General features: G+C 42.7%; 1 protein-coding gene across 11 annotated transcripts in view; it reads right to left on the bottom strand.

The window, feature by feature from the left end:
• Positions 1 to 21521, bottom strand: part of RABGAP1L (RAB GTPase activating protein 1 like) — a 414231-nt gene that overhangs the window by 23456 nt on the left and 369254 nt on the right. For 9 of the 11 annotated variants that reach the window (XM_075936918.1, XM_075936919.1, XM_075936921.1 and 6 more), the window contains one exon: positions 4127 to 4219. In XM_075936918.1, the coding sequence (XP_075793033.1) occupies positions 4127 to 4219 (93 nt within the window). Of the gene's footprint in view, positions 1 to 3713; positions 3852 to 4126; positions 4220 to 21521 lie in introns of those variants that run through there. The other 2 variants (XM_075936922.1, XM_025179627.2) reach the window with 1 other exon arrangement.

Here is a 21521-nt window from a genome sequence, read left to right on the forward strand (position 1 = left end):
AGGGCTCTTGTGAAAAATTAGAATGTTAAAGCAATTTTGAATGTGAACAATTTTTGTTAAGGATCATATTCTAGCAGTAAAAATTAAAGCAGATATTTACCTTATTACAGTAAGAACACATTGAAGGACTAGAAAACTTCGCTATTTTATTTCACTAAGATAAATAGGGCAGTGACATTTAGCATTTTTGGTCCTAATCTATTTTGAGTTGTGTGAGCTGATCCTTTTGTGGATGTAGATCTCTCATTGAAGTCAAGTGGGATTCTGGAAAGGTGCAGGGTCTACCTGTAGGATTCTAGCTTTTGTTTGCATGACTGTACATGACATTCTTTATGGGCTCCAATACCTTTTATCACTGATACAGCCTATCAACAAATATTATATGAGAGAAATTCTCAGAAGCAGGGAAAATCACCCAGAATATGAGGAAAATATTTGAATTATTTTGCTACTTTTCTTAAACATGCAGTTCATATTTTTTACTGGCTTCTACAATTTGTGACTCATTTTAACTGAGAGTCAATTAAATGTACTGAAGGATGACAACTCAGCTGTGTTTCTGTTTTAGTCTGTGAAAATGTCAGATGTTATATTTCTCTGAATGAAAAAACACAACAGTAAAATTATTCTGCTGCAGAAATGTGTCTGTATGTATCCAGTTTTCCTAAATGAAATATTTCTAAATTAAGGGAAAAAAAGAAAGCCCAAAGTAAATTTCAGAGTGAATTTCTGATGTGTGTGTGATGAATGAAATCTGTCAATTCACTTACAGAAAATAAGTACGCCCAATAACTAATTCTTGCATCATACTGTACAAGTAGCATACAGTACTACATTGCTTCCACTCAGTCTATGTAGGATCTGGCTAGCTAATTATTAATCAGATGATGTAAAAATCCAAATGTGAAATTATCTCAGAATTTGCAGATGGTTTGGAGTTGGACAGTTCTTAGAATGTAATAATCACAAATGTACAATTCTGTCCATACCTTCCTGGTTTAGTGTCAGTCTGTTCGATCATATCACTCTACTGAACTTGGTGAAGAACATCTTGTGAATTGTTGCTATCTGTTTAAAAAAATTCTTCGGCAGAGAAATAATCTCTATGTCTAGGCCTATTCCTTTGAAGAGCTGCATTAAGAAAGGTGGGGGAGAAAAATTCTTCCTTAGAAGTTCTTTTCTCCTCACCAGAAGACCCACATGCCCCTCTATAGGTGTACTGCCCAGAAGAGATGCCACTGAGTGTTGAACAGAGTGGGCAGAAGGACTAGCCCTATGTATCACCATCATTGGATTGCTCTGGAAATGTGGCTAGGAGCTAACATACCTCAGCTGTTCAGCTCTCCCAACTCTGCTCCCATGACTCCATAACATGGTTTCTACTAGAGCCAGATTGCTAGAAGAGAAGGCCAACTGAACAGATAGCTCCTGGCATTGTCAGTCTATGGGGCCCTTCCCTGCAGATCCACATGCTCTATAAGATTGGGAAGCTTCAACCCTTCTTCACTTAAGAGTCCTGCAAGCCCTACTCCCCCATCTAGGTGGGGGCAATTCACAGGACAGCTTTATTCTTTAAGAACCTTAATGGGCCTGAATTAATACTGAACAAAGTGACATACAACAAAGCTACTGATGTACATCTTAATGATCACCCTAGTGTTGAACTAGTAGTGAAACACATGCTGAAAACAAGGGAGAGATTAAATGTAGTCTGCACCCAAAAGATTAACATGCTGCACAGATCCCTGTTCCACTGAGGTAGGAAGAAATCAGTAAACAAAAGCCACACCCCCTGCTGAAGGGTGAACTGAAAACAATTTTCTTTTAGGAAAACTGAGTCTTTAAGCCACAACCCATATGGAGAACATCATCGCAGTGGGAGGTCCTGAAGGCATCACTTCAGGCCAGCCTGGGCACTTGGACAAGGTGCAAAGTGCTATCCTCCAGTTTTAGGTAGCCTAGCGGTGTGGAGATAGTCTTTGCACTTCTGAAACACAAGGGCTGCAGGGGTGGGCAGGGCTGGGTTCTTGTTGCTTTCTCCCCCTTGTGCTTCCATGCAAGCCTGGAATTATAATTAACTGAGCCGTATATGCATAATTTTCAACTGCTGCTTCCCACCATTCTCATCAAGACACACTCATAAAATTAAACATACAAAACGGGAATTAATGCACTTATAACAGATATGTTCCCCCACTAAGAGAACCTCTTTTCCATGCGTGAAACCTAGCAGATAAAAAATGTGAACTAAATGTGGCTCAGCTGAATGTGAGGGATCGGTGTATCAACAAAAGGTGACCTTATCTGAGCCAGATAATAATTACTACTGTATGCCAGAATACTGGATTCTAGTCCTGGCTCTGACAGTGACTCACTCTGCTGTGGCAAAGTCAGACACTTCTCCTGTTTCATGAGCTGCAAAATGGGAATCCATCTCCCACAAGTGCTGTAAGATTAACCAGCTAATATGCTTGCACATTGTTTGGAAGATGCTCAGTACCCTACAGTCTCTATTATTCTAGTTCTATGTTAGTACGAGCAAACAAGAAGGAAAACAATCCAAGTTAATGAGCAGTAAATATGGTTCTCTCTAAACAGGGAAATTATCTAACATTCTCTTGGCCATGAATGCAGACTAGTTCTTACAGAAAATCAGATCTATGCTGTATTCCATAAAGAAAGAATGATGCTAAAAATGTTAATTAGCCTCAAAAATCAAGAAATGCCAATTAGTCTTTCACACATAGTCTTAACTCTGCCTCTTCATGTGTAAGCATTATAACATCAATCTTTCACTACATGACTGTATAAGGTTATTGTGGTGAAATGTCAACAGTTTGATCAAAATGTGCTTTTTAGGCCCAAATCCTGTACTGAGAATTGCAGGGGCAGACTTCCTCCAACTGGACAGAGCCACACTGAAGCCAATGTAGCCTCATGCAGGTGCAGGGAGCTGCATATCTGGTTTTCAATGCAGGATCTAGGCCACAATTTGTAAATTTATTCCGCAGATTTTTGCCTCCCCTATTCATAAGTAGATCATGGAACTGTCAATTTTATTCATTCTTTGAAATTATTTATAAATGGGTTCATTGAATGAATGATTCTTGATCTGCCTGTCTATGCAGTATCAGAAAACAACCACCACAAAGAATAACATACTTATACCTGCTTGTATATACTATATAACACAATCCTGGCAAGCTATTGGATAGTCATACAGTCAGGCCCCGACCCAATAATCTGTTTTGTGTGGCTGGACCTATGTGCATGTGGTGGTCTGCCTGAAGAGAGCAGCTTTCAGCATTGGGGGCCAATTACCTTGGAAATCAGAAATTCGGATATATTATTGAGCTAATCCTTTTTTGTGAGCCATCAGCCTAACAAACTAATAACTTGGCTTCTCCACAAAACATTGGATGTTGAACCTGTGACTATGTGTTGTTCATCCCATTAACTGTAATTGATAAGAATTCAAATAAATGTAATAATTACCAACATTATTCTACTTCACACATCATTGGGGCTTTATTTTAATCCTATTTATTATTATTTCTATTGCAGTAGAACCAAGGGGACCCCCAACCAGGGATCAGGGCCCTTGTGTACTAACAAAAATTATTAAACCTTGCTACAAACAAAGATTAAGGACAAGGACCATATGTCAGTTTTGGAAGAGATCACCTTCCTACAGTCTTTGTGGATGTGACCATGCACAGCTTTTGCTAAACAAAAAGAATTATTTCCTCCTTTTTCTGTCAGTAGTTGAGTATCACCCTCAGTCTCTCAGCGTCTCATGCAGATTCCCAGTAAAAGCGAAACAGCAGGGGAGTTACCTACAAACATATAAACTGAAAGAAGAAAAATATTATATGTGGCTATTTGAGGGCTTCTTAAGTGTTCAATATTTTTTGACTGAAATAGTCCTGGAAAATCAGAATGACTAAGTGATCATTAAAAAATTACAGTAATTAGACCCACTGCTTTATGTCCCCATGTAGTTTTCTTGTACTGTATTGGCATATCCCAATACTGGCGTAGGCATCTCTTTCTGGCTAGTGAAATTTGATCACAAGTCCATGTAATTTAGCCGATAGAGTAGGTTTCCCTATAGTGTCCCCTGTACCTTATATCTGTCCATTGGATCTTCCTGCTGCAGCTGACTCTCTCGCATTGTCTGATACTCTCGCTCATATTTCTTTAGCTTCTTTGTGGGCACCTGTGGAACACATTCAGAAAAACATGCTTTGAGTGATAGGAGAAGCACAGGAAAAAGCTGCCAGAAGTCTTTGCTTGCAAACAGGAAGCAGAGGAAGCTCTGGATATTCTTTCCTGAATAATTAATTCCTCATCCAACTATTGCTAGAGAGATGGGATGAAAGCTGGGGGAAAAGTAACATTTTTGCACTCTATTTTTGTTGACAGTAATAAAAGGCAAACCAAACAGTTGTCAATACAGCACACAGACAGAATCTTTACTAAACTTAATGTCATTTATTTTTAAATTCTTTGAAAGGAAACCAGAATCCTAAAGTAGAAACCTTTCAAATAAGAACCAGGAGGAGGAAAAGAGGCATAAATATAGGGAATAAAAGAAAAGTGGCATGGAGAACATGATTCTTTTGGTCTCTTTGATCCACTGAAAATTTAACAGGAAGTGTTTGAGAGCAGTAATGACAGGGTGATGTGAAAAGTGAAATATTAGAATTTTCAAACAGGAGGGTGTAGAGGAATGAATTAGAGGAGAATCAAGTGATGTTTTTGTTTGACAGTACGGATCAGTTTTTCCGTCAAACAGAATAGATCATATACCACCCACGTCTGAGCTCAGACCTGTCCTAGTCTCTGTGAAGTCTCATTGGAGACATGGCTAGTGCTTTTGTGGTAGAACATTACCAGAAGCTCTGCTCTTAATTCACCTGCCCACTTGCTACCCACTGCAAGTCTTGGTATTAGTGTCCCTGAGTTAAGTGATGCCCTATGACACTGATAAAGCTGCATTGCTTTCTTCCAGCCACAGCAGGGAAGCAGTGAGTCAGCTACAGATCAAATCACAGGCAGGTTGGTAAACAACTGTACAGACAGGTCAAATTGCAGACAGTAGGATTTACATGAAAATATTCATCCTTTTTAAAAAAAAATCAGTCAGGATACAGATCTGTGTGTTTCTTAGGTGTAAAGTTTCTAAGGTATAAAGCTTTACATTTGTTTTTAGTTGGCTAAAATGTAGCTTTATGTATACTCCCATTGCTTTCTTCCTTGTCAGACCTTTCACAGCAATATAGTGTTCCCATACAACCCAGAACAGGCAAGAACACTGTATGGCATAGACTGTCAGTAGGCAAGGTCATATGTGGAAGAATATGTAACGTGATATATACAAATATATTAGCTTTCTTTGATCTCTTCCTGTGATATTTCTGCCAGTCCTTTAGTTCGTCCGCCGCCCCCCCCCCCCCCCCCCCCCCCCCGGCTTATTAAGCAACTGATTACATCAGGGGCATTTCATGCTAGTACAGAGCTACCGGCAGGATTGGGCTGTCCATAGCGGGTGTTGGGAGAACATAATGGTCACTGGGCCATATGGCCACTAGAGGTTACAGCATGGTGCATGTGGGTGGGAGTTAATATAGTTTCTGACTTCAATTTTCCATTAGGGGATTTTCTCCCTTTGCCATAGGAAAGTTCCCAAAATCACAGCAGAGAGGGTGAGAGGACTGACAGCCGGAAGATGTGGAAAGCCAATCTTGCTTGCAAGGCACAATACACTGTCAAAGGGAGTTTTGTGCTAGACACAAGAAGGGCTAATTCAGCACAGCGGAACAGTTGCTGCCCATTGTTAAACAGCCCAAAGAGAAAGACTTTGAAGAGATAAGGAGCAGAGGATAGTAGGGATGTCATTGTGTAGTCGACTAAATGATTAACTGATAAGCCTAGGCTTTGTAACCCTGAGTGTAATCTCAATGTGAATAAGGGTACACAAAATGGAGTCTGTGCAGCCGCCATTTCGTATAACGGATGTCTTTACCACAAATGTAGCTTCCCGCCAAAAGAGCAGCGTTGCACACAATACTTTTCCTATGCACTCATCCCTACAGGGCTGCACTCCTCACCAAAGCTGCACTCAGCCCTCTAATCATCTGCACAAGGCCCTAACTATTGCACTCAGCACGTCAACTCCTTTTCCCGCTGCAAGGCCAATAAAAGGTCTGGGCTGAGGAGAGTTTGGGTTCCTCTGGTTCTTTGGGTTCCTTAGGTTCCATACCTTTTTGTGTTCGTGTCTATTCAGTATAACATCTATGGATTAGTGGACTGTGGTGAAGCCTTTTGTTTTTGACTCACGTACCACCCACGTGTGGAAACCCACATAGGGTTTCTGGGTTAGAGTCATATTACTTTTGGACTTGGACTTTGTCATCATCCCACTTGCCTTCCGGATCGGACGGTTTCGCTGAAGAGCCAACCACTGCCGTACCCGGGGAGAGCCATTTTCCTAGACGACTGAGGATCTTCTGGCAACCCTAGGCCAACAGGCTGGGATCACTGCACTGAGGGATCTCCTCGCTGGTCCTCCTTCAAGGCTTTAAATTACCTAAGAAGTTACAGGTCGCGAGCGCCGATTGCCTGACATTTTGTAAAGTATTACCTTTTGTATTGGGATCTTTTCTGTCTTCTTTATATCTTGGGATAGGGTGGGTTACGTTTATTGCTCCTGTTTTTGCTGTTTAAATTTCTAAAATACATGGTTTGGCCCTAAACCTTGTGTGCCTGATTACTGGATCAGCAGTCCGCTGCTGATAGAGATATGGATTACCAGGTGAATCTCGCTTCTGGATCAGGGATCATTAACAGCTAGTTGGAGCAAGCCTAACTGACATTCAAAATTAATGTTCTCTCATTCCCTGGGTAACAGTTTATCAGTTAATCCAGCAGACTACATGCCTTGGCAACGAAAGAAAAGGGAGAGGCAGGAGCTGTCTTAAAGCTGGCTCCCCACAAGCACCAGATCCACTTGTCCTCTCCCACCCCTGTGCTACTGCCTCTGCTAGAGAGGCAGCAGCACGGAGGGTGAGGGGGACAGGTGAGCCGATAAACATGGGGAGCCAGCTTTTAAGATGGCTCTCTGCACATGCCAGCTCCACAGACCCACCTGCTCTCCCCTTGCTGCTGTCTCCCTCCCATCCTCCCCCCCTCACTGCAGCAGTGGAGGAGGCAAGGGTTAGGCCAGGGGAGCTGCCACGAAGTAGCCTCAGTCTGCAGCGGGCCTGGGCTCGCCACGGACAAACACTGCTCCATGGCAGCAGCCCCTCTCCGCAGGGGATCCAAGGTCCCCACATACAGGGGCTGCTCCAGCATCCCATGGAGCAGCCACTGTCTATGGGGATCTTGATCAGGTACCGCTCCACGCTGGTGCTTCCGTATCGGAGGCAGCAAACAGAGCCAGTCTGCATGGAGAGCTGGTTTTTAAACTGGCTCCCGTTGTGTACCAGCTCCCACCTCCTCCTGTTGCTGCTTCTGAGAGGGGGCTCCCCAGAGTGGAGCTAGAGTGCACTGGTTGTTGGCCCCACCCCGGGGACTACTATTTTATAACCGATAATATTTTGTGTGCTTACATGACTATTCACTATCTAACACCCTAGAGGAAAGAACATAAGCAATTCAATAATTCTGGATAAATGTTTATGAAAATTCAATTCTTAAATGAATAGCTAGGAAAAGTGCTGTCTAAGAGGGAGATGGTAGTATTAATAATTACCTGAAAACATATTTGAATGAAAATAGTTTAGTAGTAAATGCTCATTTGTGTGTCAGCTGGCCTCTATTAGGTATATGAGAAGCAGGGCTTCTCAAGAAGTACACACTATTTCCTCTTTCCTACCATGCTGTGGCTGAGAAGGTTACCTTAACATTTAGAGTTCAATGTACATTTCAAAGTAAGATTTTAAGGAAATGAACCAATCATACACAAAGCCCAATCTAGTCCCACCATGCTGTGAGTCCAGGATGTTTGCTTTGATCTTGCTCATAAAAACAGAGCAGGTTCCCAGAATGATGTGTCGCTAGGATACCTTCCAAAGCTTATTTCTCTTGTGCTGCTGTGTGATGTTTTGCATTTACCTGCTACTGGCACAAAATAGAGGGGAAAAAAAGGGAACGGGGGAGAAGCATGTTACAGATATAGAAAGCATACGTATTTATGAAGCAAAAGGAGAAATGGACAAATTGTTGCACCTTGAAGTGCTGTACTGCAAGTCAAACAATTATTTTAGGCAGTGATGAAAATTTCAGGTCAATTACAAGAAAAGGGAGAAAATTCTCACTATTTTTTAGTATTAATGTATCAAATCTTTAAAGGAGCATGTGCAAAAGTGTGTGTGATAAACCTCTTTACACACACCAAGTGTGAGTTTGCACACACACATACTTATGGGATGGGCACACATTCTAAAAATGCATAATTAGATTGGCTAGCCAGGAAGATAAGCAGAAGAGGCCAGAGAAGGATTTCATGGTCACCTGCACTCTTTACTTTCAGGTATTTGTGAGTTTAAGTCAAACCCTAACAATATATGAATGTTTGTTTGGCATTCAGTGTTCAACAGAACTACCAATTAAGCAGGCCCCTTTTCTATTTTATGCACGTCTACCATTACAGTCCTCCTGCACGGTGAAAGGAACCCTTTAGAAGATCCTGATGGTTAAAAGCATGGCCTCGTGCAGACCTACCAGTTCCTCAAAGGTCCAAGGACTTAAAAGAGCTGGTGGAGTTTCTGCACAGCTAACACTGGAAGCACGAGGCCCACACTTCCTCTTGATATCTAAGTAAGTCTTGACATGGCTGCTATCACATTGCATCTGAGTGCCTCACAGACATTCATCACTTCACATCTCAGGCATGTGGATTGTTACCCTATGGTACAGATGGGTAACTGAAACACAAATAAACTGAAGGACGCAAGTTTGGCCCTACCCATACTAGCATGTTTGAATGAGGGCTGACACACATTGCCATAAAGCAAACTACAGTACTACAAAGAGCATTGTAGTGAGGTTTTATGGTACCAGTTTAGTGTCTGTAATTGAAACGAATGAGGACTAGTTCTCCTTATTGGGACTGTGTTAAAGGTCCTTAGCAGGAATCTAAACACGCTCGCCAGCAGTATGCAGCACCCCTTGTTACATCTTTACAACATACTTGGTCAACTGTTGGAAGCAGTCTTGCTTGTCCGATTAAGAGTATTTTTGGGAGCTGGGTGTAACCTTGTTGTGGGTTGCATTAAAATCATATTGAGACTGAGAAGTGTGAACACAACTTTCTATTAGGCATGAGGCTAAAAGCCCACCTGGGATAAAAGTGAAGTACCCCCGCGCCAACGGCTCAATGAGCTGAAATGGTTAATGCATGTCCAATTGCATAGCCTATGGAACAAAGGGAGTGAGGTGGACAAGTGCCTTTGCCTACCCGAACATGATGCAGCAAGTAATCATTTGCAACTGTATTAACTGGAAGTGGCCTTTATCACACAATTAACTGAGACTTACATCCACAGCTTTCAGTGCTGTACCTCAGTGCCTTAGCCACTCAGCCATTGCACCGGTGAATCCCACCCAGGTGTTTCTGCTGAATACTGCTGTAGGGAAAAAGGTGGGGAGAGGGGGGACAGAACACACCCAAACTGAGAAGAAATAAAAGAGAGGGAGCCAAAAGCAAACAGCTAGAGAGCCAAACAGTAACCTGTGACCCTGGGAAAAGCTATAGCAAGAATGTCTTTCTATTGGCTGCAGAGGCTTGGGGGCTGTAAGTTAAGAAACTGCTCCTTTTTGTTCTAGATGCCTGCCTTTGTAGAAGCAGGATTCCATACACTCCCTGTGTGACATATTGTTAGGGTTACCAGATGATTTCAAAAAAATACCGGACATACTTGATCTCAGATGGGGAGAGGAGGGGACTGGCCAGGAGGGGAGTGGGGCTGGCCGGGAAGAGATAGGGGAGAGCGGGGCTGGGTGGCGGAGATCCGGGGGGGGGAATGGCCAGTGGGAAGCTGGGCTGGCTGGAAGGGGATTGGGCGGAGCGGGGCTGGCCGGGGCTGTCGACACTCTCCAAAAAGGAATGAACAAACACTTGAACTATCTTACCCATTATCAAGATAGCTTCCCCAATTATCACCTCTAATACCATTAACTCACAAACATCCCACTCTCCCCACCTCTAATATCATCAATTCACAGACACTTACCTTCCTTCCTTCCCACCCCCCCCCCCCCCGCATCCCTCTCCTGTTCTGCAATGTGATTTGTCCTTTTCATATGTGTTCATTTTTTTTAATTGTATCCTTTGGTATATATGGTTGTGACTATTTTCTTCCACTATTTGATCTGAGGAAGTGGGTCTGGCCCACGAAAGCTCATCATCTAATAAACCATCTTGTTAGTCTTTAAAGTGCTACATTGTCCTGCATTTTGCCATCATGAGACATTCTCTTGGGGAGACTGGTCCAGGCTGAGCAGTGAATTCAGCCTGTGTATTCAAAATGGTCAGTTGCTTACAGTGGGGTGAAAAACTACTTGATTCAAATATTTTTTAGCCTAATAAAGTTTAGGATTTAGACCGTGATTTTTCCTTTTATTTCTTAGGTAATAAACTCTGCCCACTATGTCTAAGTCTAACATTTATAATCACTTAAAACTCATCTTTTTGCAGTTAATAAACTGACTTATTTTTATTTTTACCAGTGAGTTAGTCTAAGGGTACATCTGCACTGCGAGGTTTTTCCGGGATACCAGAGGTAACCCGGAAAAACTCCGCCGCGTCCAGGGAACGCGTTTGCTCTTCCGCTTTTTGTTTTAAGGAAGTGCAAGCGTGCTCTTTCGGAAGCCCTGTCTTCCTCATTCCATGAGGAACATAAGAACATAAGAACGGCTGTACTGGGTCAGACCAAATGTCCATCTAGACCAGTATCCTGTCTGCTGACAGTGGCCAGCACCAGGTGCCCAGAGAGAGTGGACCGAAGACAATGATCAAGCGATTTGTCTCCTGCCATCCCTCTCCAGCCTCTGACAAACAGAGGCCAGGGACACCATTTTATCCACTGGCTAATAGCCTTTTATGGACCTAACCTCCATGAAATTATCTAGCTTCTCTTTAAACTCTGTTATAGTCTTAGCCTTCACAGCCTCCTCTGGCAAGGAGTTCCACAGATTGACTATGCGCTGTGTGAAGAACTTTCTTATATTAGTTTTAAACCTGCTACCCATTAATTTCATTTGGTGTCCTCTAGTTCTTCTATTATGGGAACTAATAAATAACTTTTCTTTATCTGCTCTTTCCACACCACTCATGATTTTATAGACCTCTATCATATCCCCCCTCAGTCTCCTCTTTTCTAAACTGAAAAGTCCCAGTCGCTTTAACCTCTCTTCATATGGGACCCGCTCCAAACCCCTAATCATTTTAGTTGCCCTTTTCTGAACCCTTTCCAAGGCCAAAATATCTTTTTTGACGTGAGGAGACCACATCTGTACACAGTATTCAAGATGTGGGCGTACCATAGTTTTATACGGGGCAGTAAGATATTCTGGGTCTTATTTTCTATCCCTTTCTTAATAATTCCTAGCATCCTATTTTCCTTTTTGAGCGCCGCTGCACACTGTGTGGAAGTTTTCAGAGAACTCTCCACGATAACTCCAAGATCTCTTTCCTGATTTGTCGTAGCCAAATTAGCCTCCATTATACTGTACGTATAGTTGGGGTTATTTTTCCCGACGTGCACTACTTTACACTTATCCACATTAAATTTCATTTGCCAGGGATCTTCTGAAAGAGGAGGATTTTCTGAAATTTGGCCCAGTGTAGATGGGCCATAAAGTACCTGGAGAATCTGCTCAGATTAGGGTTGCCAGGTGTCCGATATTGACCTGGACAGTCTGATATTTGCGGCTTCTGTCTGGTTTAAAAGAACCAGAAAATACTGGGCATGTAAAATGTCCGGTATTTTCTGTTTTTCTTGGACGGAAGGCCGCTTGGGACATTCTTCTCCTGCTGCATCTGGTGCGGGGAGGGGGGAACGTGGGGATTTAAAGGCATTGTGACTCTTTTTTGCATGGGTTTTTTTTTTTTTTTGGCTCAACAATTTTAGTCCCCGTGTGTGTGTGGGGGGGGGGGGGGGGTTTCTCAACCAATATTTTCCCCACCATGTTCAGTATTTTTTGTGAAACTATCTGCTCAGATTAAGAAGGCTAGTGCCTCAGATTAAGAAGGCTAGTGCCCGCTCACTTTCCTTTGATGAAGTCGTGAACTAATTAATGAGTTTGCGTTGTTGAAGAGTAGGGTTTGCGCAGGATAAGGCAGTACATTTCTGGAGTGCAAGGTTGCAGTTGGGAAGATTTGCTGGTGTCTCCCTGTGTATAATTCATGAGAGGCTGAGAGCCTGTATGTAAGTTTGGGCATGGCCTCCCAGTTAATGGCTGTGAAAACGCAAAGCCTGAAGGGGTTGCTTGCCATTAGCAGTACACTGTGCGGGATACCCTGATCCAGAGAGTTAAAGGAGTCTCAGCCATCCCACAGGCTAGGTTCTGCCCCAGGGTCTGTCACAACTAAACAAGAGCATCACACAAAGTATCAGACTCTATCAATTTCCACTTCTTGGAGCATCCCCAGTGCCCTGAACTGGCAACTCAGGTCAAAAGGCAACAACACTAAGTTCTCCTTATTAGGATAGTGTTACAGGCCATTAACAGGAGACTACATACACTCACCAGTAATATGCCCCTCTGCTTGTTACATTTTTAAAATGTACCTGGCCACCTGGGAGCAGCCTTACTTAGGAGTCCATTCTCTAGCTGGAGAGGAAGTGGAATTCTACTTGTGCTTTAACCACCCATCCCAGGGGCAGCAGAAATCAATCCAAATCTCAATGTTAATCCATGAATGTTTATGGAAAACAAGTCAAACACAGTGAGCCCTAGAAACAAGAGCATCTTCTGCCTCTTTAAGTCTGCTCTCACTTTTCCATTTACTGAGAGTTCAGTGGTGAGTGCTACTTAGTTAATAGCCTTCCATACAAATTACTTGTTTGTACAGTCTCTCCTCTGATTTTCTAATGGCAGGATTGTGCCCTTATCCCATGTGTCTGTACAAGGGAAGACAGCCGCCTCTTCAAATGCTTATGACCAAACATAATTGCAGTGGGAGTGTGGGAGAGAGAGGAGGGGCTATTCACCTGGAACCCCGCTCTGTGAGCAAATGTTATACCTGTATTCTCTTACCATTGCTTAAGGTGTGTAATACCATCTCCCTAATGCTACTACTATACAGGTTTAGAATTACATTGGCAGATACAAGAGTAATGCAGTTAAAAGAAGTTTCAATGCTCAAAAAGAGACATCCCCCTTCAGACAAATATATTTCCACTTATGCCACATTTGTATAATCCCGAGTATCCAAATACACTGAAATACTGTCCCTGCAAAATTAAGAAAAAGCTTGTACTGTACTGGAAAACATCCCTCTCGAGGACAATAACTCCATATATTATAATATTACATATGAATAATAACTGGTCTCTACTACAATCAAACAATAATATTCTCCAAAGAGTCTGACAAATTTTATAGCACTTTCTTATCCTGGATCCATGCTCATTTCCATATTTCCATATTTCATATTTCCAATTAATTCCTTGATACAGTTTGCCCAACACATGGTCTCAAACTGTTATCTGTTCGTTTACAAACATCAGATATATCTCTAGGCCTTTTCATAAATAATTGCACTATGTTAGCCATGTTTCACTCTTCATGGATTGCAGCTGAAATGAGTATGCTCATAAAAGTGTCCATGAAAGCTTCCACACTATTGATTTCGTCTTTCTTTAGCACCTTGGCATATGCTGACTGGATGTGGTGCTGTATCAAATTTCAGATTTATAAACCTTGCTTAACTATGTGTCTCAATATCTCATATTCTATTCCATACCTTTGATTTTTATTTTATTGTACTATATTCTAGTATAACATAGTGTCACAACCAGACATAAACAAAGGGCCAGGAATGCAGCAGATCTCAATAAAACACTCAAACACCAGCAACTGAACAAACAAAGCCTCTCTGAAAATGCACGAGGGCAAAAGCTCTGACTGGGACAAAACCAATGTCATTATTAAGTGTAGTGAACATTCAAAGGATCTGTGAAATGGCAGGTTTGGACAAATAATACTTTGCTTCTTAGCTTGTTCTCCCAGTTCACAGGAACAAGCTCTACAGCTGCTGTAAAGGAAGAGTCTGAGGTACGACAGCACACTGCTCTCTACCAACCATGGGTGGCCAGGACAAGAGGGATCAGTGTCCACGCAGCCGCTGGAGAGTTTTCTTTCATATAATACTAGTTTTAGTGACTTACGGTGGGGTGACCATATTTGAACTTTCAAAAAAGAGGCCATCCGGGCGGGGTGCCTGCTGGTGCCGCTGCAGCGGTGGCTGCTCCACTCGCACAGGAGGCCGGGCTCAGGAGCCGGCAAAGTCGTTCTGGCACACACCAAGCTCGGGGCTCTGGCCACCGCCTTGCTCCTGCCAGGGCTGCCACTGCTCCTGCTGGCTCTCATGATGCGAGGGGACACTGCATGCTGGGCTCCCGCTTCTCCGCTGCACTGCCCCGAATCCAGTGGTGCCGCCAACCAGCCAGCAGCCCGGGCTGCTGCAGGGCCAGGGAGGCTGCTGTGTGGGGCCCATCCTGGGGCATGAAGTTAAAGGCACTGAGAGGAGACGTGGCATGGCTAGAAGAGGAACCCAAGAATCCTGCTTCCCAGAATCCCTTCCTTTCCCCTGCCTGCCCCACCAACAGCACCAGCTCCCTCAGTCCTCACAGAGCTGAGACTGGAACCCCCAAATCTGACCCACAGACCCACTGCCCACAGACAGGAAAGGAAAGAAGCCAGAAGTTCTAATGCCCAGTTCCCTATTCTAACCCAGTGCCCCTGCCCTCCCTCAGAACCAGCCACCCCCCAGCCCTTGTGCTCTAACCCAATGCCCTTCCCCACCTGCAGAGCCAGGCACCCCCACCGCCCCTGTTCTAACCCAATGCACCCACCCCTCCCCAAGAGCCAGGCACCCCACTCTAATCCACCTCTCCCCCAGAGCCAAGCACCCTCAACGCTTCTGCTCTAACCCTAACCCTTTCCCTCCCCCAGAGCCGGGCACATAACCTAGCGCGGTGGAGGATAACATGGTGACTCCGTGGGAGGAGCCAACCCTCCCCCCACACACACATCGGACCTGCCCTGGGTCTCACCAGAGCTGCCACCGCCACAGCCACGCGCTTTTCCCTGCAGGTGCTGGGGCGCGTGTACAGAGCGGCTGTTAACATCCAGGCACACAGCTCCAAACGTTCAATTTGAGTGACAGGCATGTTTCCCGCCCACTCCCCAATCCCGTTTGCAGAGCAAAATCCTGGACATTTTTAGCCATTTAAAAAAGCCGGCCAGACAGAGATTTAACAAGTGAAAAGGAGGACATGTCCGATAAAAACCGGACATATGGTAACCCTAACTTGTAACTCAGCCTGCTTTATACATGGAAAATTACACATCTTCATCTCCTTTTCTCCAAGGATCTCAGAATTAGGGATGTGAAGGACTAGTCGACTACCCAATAAGCATATGCTTATCGGATAGCTGGCGAGCTAGTTGACTAGTCACTTCCCCCCACTTGCTGCCTCTATCAGAAAGAGTCAGCAAGGGAAGGGAAGAGGAAGGGGTACTTCAAAGTGGCAGTGCTGCGTGGAGCTCAAGATCAGCTGGGGACTCGCCCACTAACCCCAGGCTCCATGTGGAGCTGCCAATTTGAAACGCCGCAGGCTGCACATGGTGTTTCAAAGCGGCAATGCCACATGGAAATGCGAGAAGTATGGGAAATAAGCAGGAAGAACTGGAAGTGCTAATAAATAAGTACAATTATGACATTGTTGGCATCACAGAAATTTGGTGGGATAATACATGATTGGACTGTTTGTATAGAAGGGTACAGCTTGCTCAGGAAGGATAGATAGGGAAAAAAGGGAGGAGGTGTTGCCTTATACATTAAAAATGAACACACTTGGAGTGAGGTGGAGATGGACATAGGAGACAGAAGTGTTGAGAGTCTCTGGGTTAGGCTAAAAGAGATTAAAAACAAAGGTGATGTCATGCTAGGAGTCTACTACAGGCCATCTACCCAGGTGGAAGAAGTGGATGAGGCTTTTTTTAAACAACTAACAAAATCATTCAAAGCCCAAGATTTGGTGGTGATGGGGGACTTCAACTATCCAGATATATGCTGGGAAAATAACACTGCGGGGCACAGACTATCCAATAAGTACTTGGACTGCATTGGAGACAACTTTTTATTTCAGAAGGTTGAAAAAGCTACCAGGGGGGAAGCTGTTCTAGATTTGATCCTAACAAGTAGGGAGGAACTGGTTGAGAATTTGAAAGTGGAAGGCAGCTTGGGTGAAAGTGATCATGAAATCATAGAGTTCACAATTCTAAGGAAGGGTAGAAGGGAGAACAGCAAAATAGAGACAATGAATTTCAGGAAGGCGGATTTTGGTAAGCTCAGAGAGCTGATAGGGAAGGTCCCATGAGAATCGAGACTGAGGGGAAAAACAACTGAGTTGGCAGTTTTTCAAAGGGACATTGTTAAGGGCCCAAAAGCAAGCTATTCCGATGTGTCGGAAAGATAGAAAATATGGCAAAAGACCGCCTTGGCTTAACCACGAGATCTTGCACGATCTAAAAATAAAAAAGGAATCATATAAAAAATGGAAAGTAGGACAAATTACAAAGGATGAATATAGGCAAACAGCACAGGAATGCAGGGGAAAGATTAGAAAGGCAAAGGCAAAGAATGAGCTCAAACTAGCTATGGGAATAAAGGGAAACAAGAAGACTTTTTATAAGTACATTAGAAGCAAGAGGAAGACCAAGGAGAGGGTAGGCCCCACTGGTCAGTGAGGAGGGAGAAACAGTAACAGGAAACTTGGAAATGGCAGAGATGCTCAATGATTTCTTTGTTTCAGTCTTCACCGAGAAGTCTGAAGGAATGCCTAAGATAGGGAATGCTAGTGGAAAAGGGGTAGTTTTAGAAGGTAAAATAAAAAAAGAACAAGTTAAAAATCACGTAGAAAAGTTAGATGCCTGCAAGTCACCAGGGCCTGATGAAATGCATCCTAGAATATTCAAGGAGCTGATAGAGGAGGTATCTGAGCCTTTAGCTATCATCTTTGGAAAATCATGGGAGACAGGAGAGATTCCAGAGGACTGGAAAAAGGCAAATATAGTGCCCATCTATAAAAAGGGAAATAAAAACAACCCAGGAAACTACAGACCAGTTAGTTTAACTTCTGTGCCAGGGAAGATAATGGAGCAAGTAATTAGGGAAATCATCTGTAAACTCTTGGAAAGTGGCAAGGTGACAGGGAACAGCCAGCATGGATTTGAAAAGAACAAATCATGTCAAACCAATCCGATAGCTTTCTCTGATAGGATAACAAGTCTTGTGGATAATGGAGAAGCGGTGGATGTGGTATACCTAGACTCTAGTAAGGCACTTGATACAGTCTCGCATGATATTCTTATCAATAAACTAAGTAAATACAACTTAGATGGGGCTACTATAAGGTGGGTGCATAACTGGCTGGATAACTGTACTCAGAGAGTAGGTATTAATGGTTCACAATCCTTCTGGAAAGGCATAACAAGTGGGGTTCCGCAGAGGTCTGGTTTGGGACCAGCTCTGTTCAATATCTTCATCAATGATTTAGATATTGTTATAGAAAGTACGCTTATTAAGTTTGCAGATGATACCAAGCTGGGGGGGATTGCGACTAATCTGGAGGATAGGGTCATAATTCAAAATGACCTGGACAAATTGGAGAAATGGTCTGAGGTAAATACGATGAAGTTTAATAAAGACAAATGCAAAGTGCTCCACTTAGAAAGGAACAATCAGTTTCATACATACAGAATGGGAAGTGACTGTCTGGGAAGGAGTACGGCAGAAAGGGATCTAGGGGTTGTAGCGGACCACAAGTTGAATATGAGTCAGCAGTGTGATGCTGTTGCAAAGAAAGCAAACATGATTCTGGGATGCATTAACAGGTGTGTTGTGAGCAAGACACGAAAAGTCATTCTTCTGCTCTACTCTGCGCTGGTTAGGCCTCAATTGGATTATTGTGTTCAGTTCTGGGCACCACATTTCAAGAAAGATGTGGAGAAATTGGCGAGGGTCCAGAGAAGAGCAACGAGAATGATGAAAGGTCTAGAGAACATGACCTATGAGAGAAGGCTGAAGGAATTGGGTTTGTTTAGTTTAGAAAAGAGAAGATTGAGGGGGGACATGATAGCAGTTTTCAGGTATCTAAAAGGGTGTCATAAGGAGGAGGGAGAAAACTTGTTCATCTTGGCCTCTGGGGATAGAACAAGAAGCAATGGGCTTAAACTGCAGCAAGGGAGGTTTAGGTTGGACATTAGGAAAAAGTTCCTAACTGTCAGGGTGGTTAAACACTGGAATAAATTGCCCAGGGAGGTTGTGGAATCTCCATCCCTGAAGATATTTAAGAGCAGGTTAGATAAATGTCTATCAGGGATGGTCTAGACAGTATTTGGTCCTGCCATGAGGGCAGGGGACTGGACTCGATGACCTCTCGAGGTCCCTTCCAGTCCTAGTATTCTATGGAGCCCACAATCAGTTGGAGTCCCCAGCTGATGCCAGGCTCCACGTGGCACTTTCACCCAATTGACTAATCAAATAGTCGATGCAAAATGCATCAACTATTCGATTAGTCAATTAGTTGATATTTAACATCCTTACTCAGAATGCATCACCCACAGTAATTTAGCTGCAGTTCCACATGAGTTACTATCATGGCTCATTTTATAGACAGGGAAATTGTGGCACAAAGCTGTTATGTGGCCTGCCATAGTTTCAAAGCAAGCCAGCGGTGAGCTAGAGACAGAACTCCCAATTCCTAATCTGCAGCTCTAACTAATAGACCACATTAAGCAGCACATCATTAATTAGTCATCTTCCTTTAACAACAGACGCACAGCTCCTAATAGCCTCACTATACACTGCTTCATGTACTCTAAAAACTCAATAGACGACTCAATTTGCTAACTGAACTAAAATTCAGTTAGAATGATTTCCGTACTATTCTACCATTCTCTCTGGTTTCTATATGGAAAATAAATAAATAATCTAAATATTTAACATTTTCCTCTAACTTTCTTTGAAGTAGGTGATTTTACGTTTTCAGCTCCATTTGTTATCTTTTCCTTTGTATTTCAAGATTAGGAGGAGAAATTAAATTATTTCCAACTCAAGATTCCACCACAATCTAATGATTTTTTTAAACCAGTGAATACTTACATTTTCTCCACATTATAAAAATACCAAATGTTAAATCCATTTTATAATGGTGTTTGGATAATTGAAGTATGTCAGGTAAGGATCAGACAGATCAAACATACTCTCAATGCAGAGTAGTGAAAATGAATTAAGATCATTCATAGAATCTTGGCTTGTATTAGAAGTTGTTGCTGTACCCGGTTCTTCCAGTTAATATACTTTCTAAAAAGAATGTATTCAGCTAAATTGGGTCAAAGAAGGAAAATACTACTCTATACAAACAGTTGAGTACGGTTATTTACGGCATGAATGTAATAGTCAAACTTATAATTAAACTCCCTTAAAGCATCACTGCCTTGTATAATCATTGATGCAGATCACTGACTTGCCCTTTCAGTAACAATAAAATTGCTAAGAGGACTCAAGAAGTACCTTGAGATATGATACACAATGGATTAGATTAAAGATAAGGTAAAATAAGTGAGTACACACACACAGACACACACACACACACACACACAAAGGACAAGAAAAAAAGTCACAGTGGCAGAACACAATAGACTCCACTCTTTTTTTTTTTTGTAATATACAAGAAATTAAATCTAGAGGACTAATATACCAGATATGATACCATGCAAGGCAATCCAAATAATTTATTCTCCAGAGAGACTCCATTTAATTACACGAATAAAGTGCCAGTGGGAGAAAAAGCGCAAATCTGAAATGGCAACATTTAATTTATAATGGATAAAATTAAAGTTTAGAGCAAAAAAACTTCTGACCCACTGTTAGAGAAGAAATATGGAAATCAACCATAACAAGCAGCTTGTACCCAAGGAAAATTCACAGGTTGGAATAACTGGAACAGATGTAGAGGGAATCCACCTTATTTCTTTTGTCACTGTGTTGAGAACAGCTCACTGGTGGCTCTGTGACAATATTGCTTCATAGTAGTCTTGAGAATGCTCTCCTCTTGAAGCAGGCATCCTTGAAGCAGGCATACTAAAGAATATCCAACACTGGACACCAACAATCTCACTAACTTTTGGCTAGTCTCCTTCTCTTTCTCAAGCAAGATTATCATGAAAGTAGCATGAAAGCAGATTTTACCAGCACACCTTCAGCAATATTCTTCACAGTCTGGCTTCTGGCCACGTCCTGGTACAGAAACAGTGCTTGTTGCTCAGTTTCACAGCCTACTCACAGTGAAGGACAGAATGAACCAATGATGCTGATATTCTAATCTATTCTATTCAGATTTGTGCACTGCGTGCATTGCTATGGGGTCAGAATGCCTCATGCTATATTCTACCTTCAACACCCTCCATGGGGGACATTCCGTTCAAGCTTCCTAGTGAGCCAGGTTTTGTTGCATAAGCCCAACTGTTTGATGCAAACCTACTTGAGAAAGCTCCTTTCCATGAGGCACGAATAGCCATTTAGCATTCCAGAAAGGAGGCATATACGAAGACTCTCCTTTTAGAGCAGCCAGGCAGCTTTCCCTTAGCAATCACACTTACCAATATTCTTTCAGTTCAGCAAGAGATTTTTTTTTTTAACAAATCATCTGATTTTCAATGTAGACATAGATTTTGTGACTAAGGAGTCTAAAGAAGAATAAGAATCTCATTCAAATCCTAACTGGAGGCAAGAAAAACTGACTGGGCTAAAGTTTGTGTCTGTTATTTTATCCTAATAGGATCATCAATCCATTATTTAAATGCATAGGCTACAGCTACACTGGAAAGAGGAACTTGTAGAATTCTAGAGAGATCTTTTGAAAATATTCCACTGTATGGTGATGAGTTACCCTGATTCCAGTGATGACACGAGCGGCTTTGGAACAGGGAACACTTCTAAGGCTGGGGATCAATCTTTTCAAAAGATCCTAAAGCCATCAATCAATGCAATGGCATTTTGCATTTCTATAGCCCTCTCATTTAAGGGTTTCATTAATTAGGCCTCATAATGTGAGATAGTGAAGTAAGTGGATTAAACCAAGGAAGAGAGAGATTGCAGTAAGTGGAAGTACAAGATTATACGTGCAATCCGTGGGTAAAGCTGGGAACAGAACACAGCAATGCAGCTTCCCCAACCCCTGGCTCTAACCATTGGAGTGCACTCTGCTGACACTCATTAA

Source organism: Pelodiscus sinensis, chromosome 9, assembly GCF_049634645.1.
Source record: "Pelodiscus sinensis isolate JC-2024 chromosome 9, ASM4963464v1, whole genome shotgun sequence".
Classification (NCBI taxonomy): Eukaryota; Metazoa; Chordata; order Testudines; family Trionychidae; genus Pelodiscus; species Pelodiscus sinensis.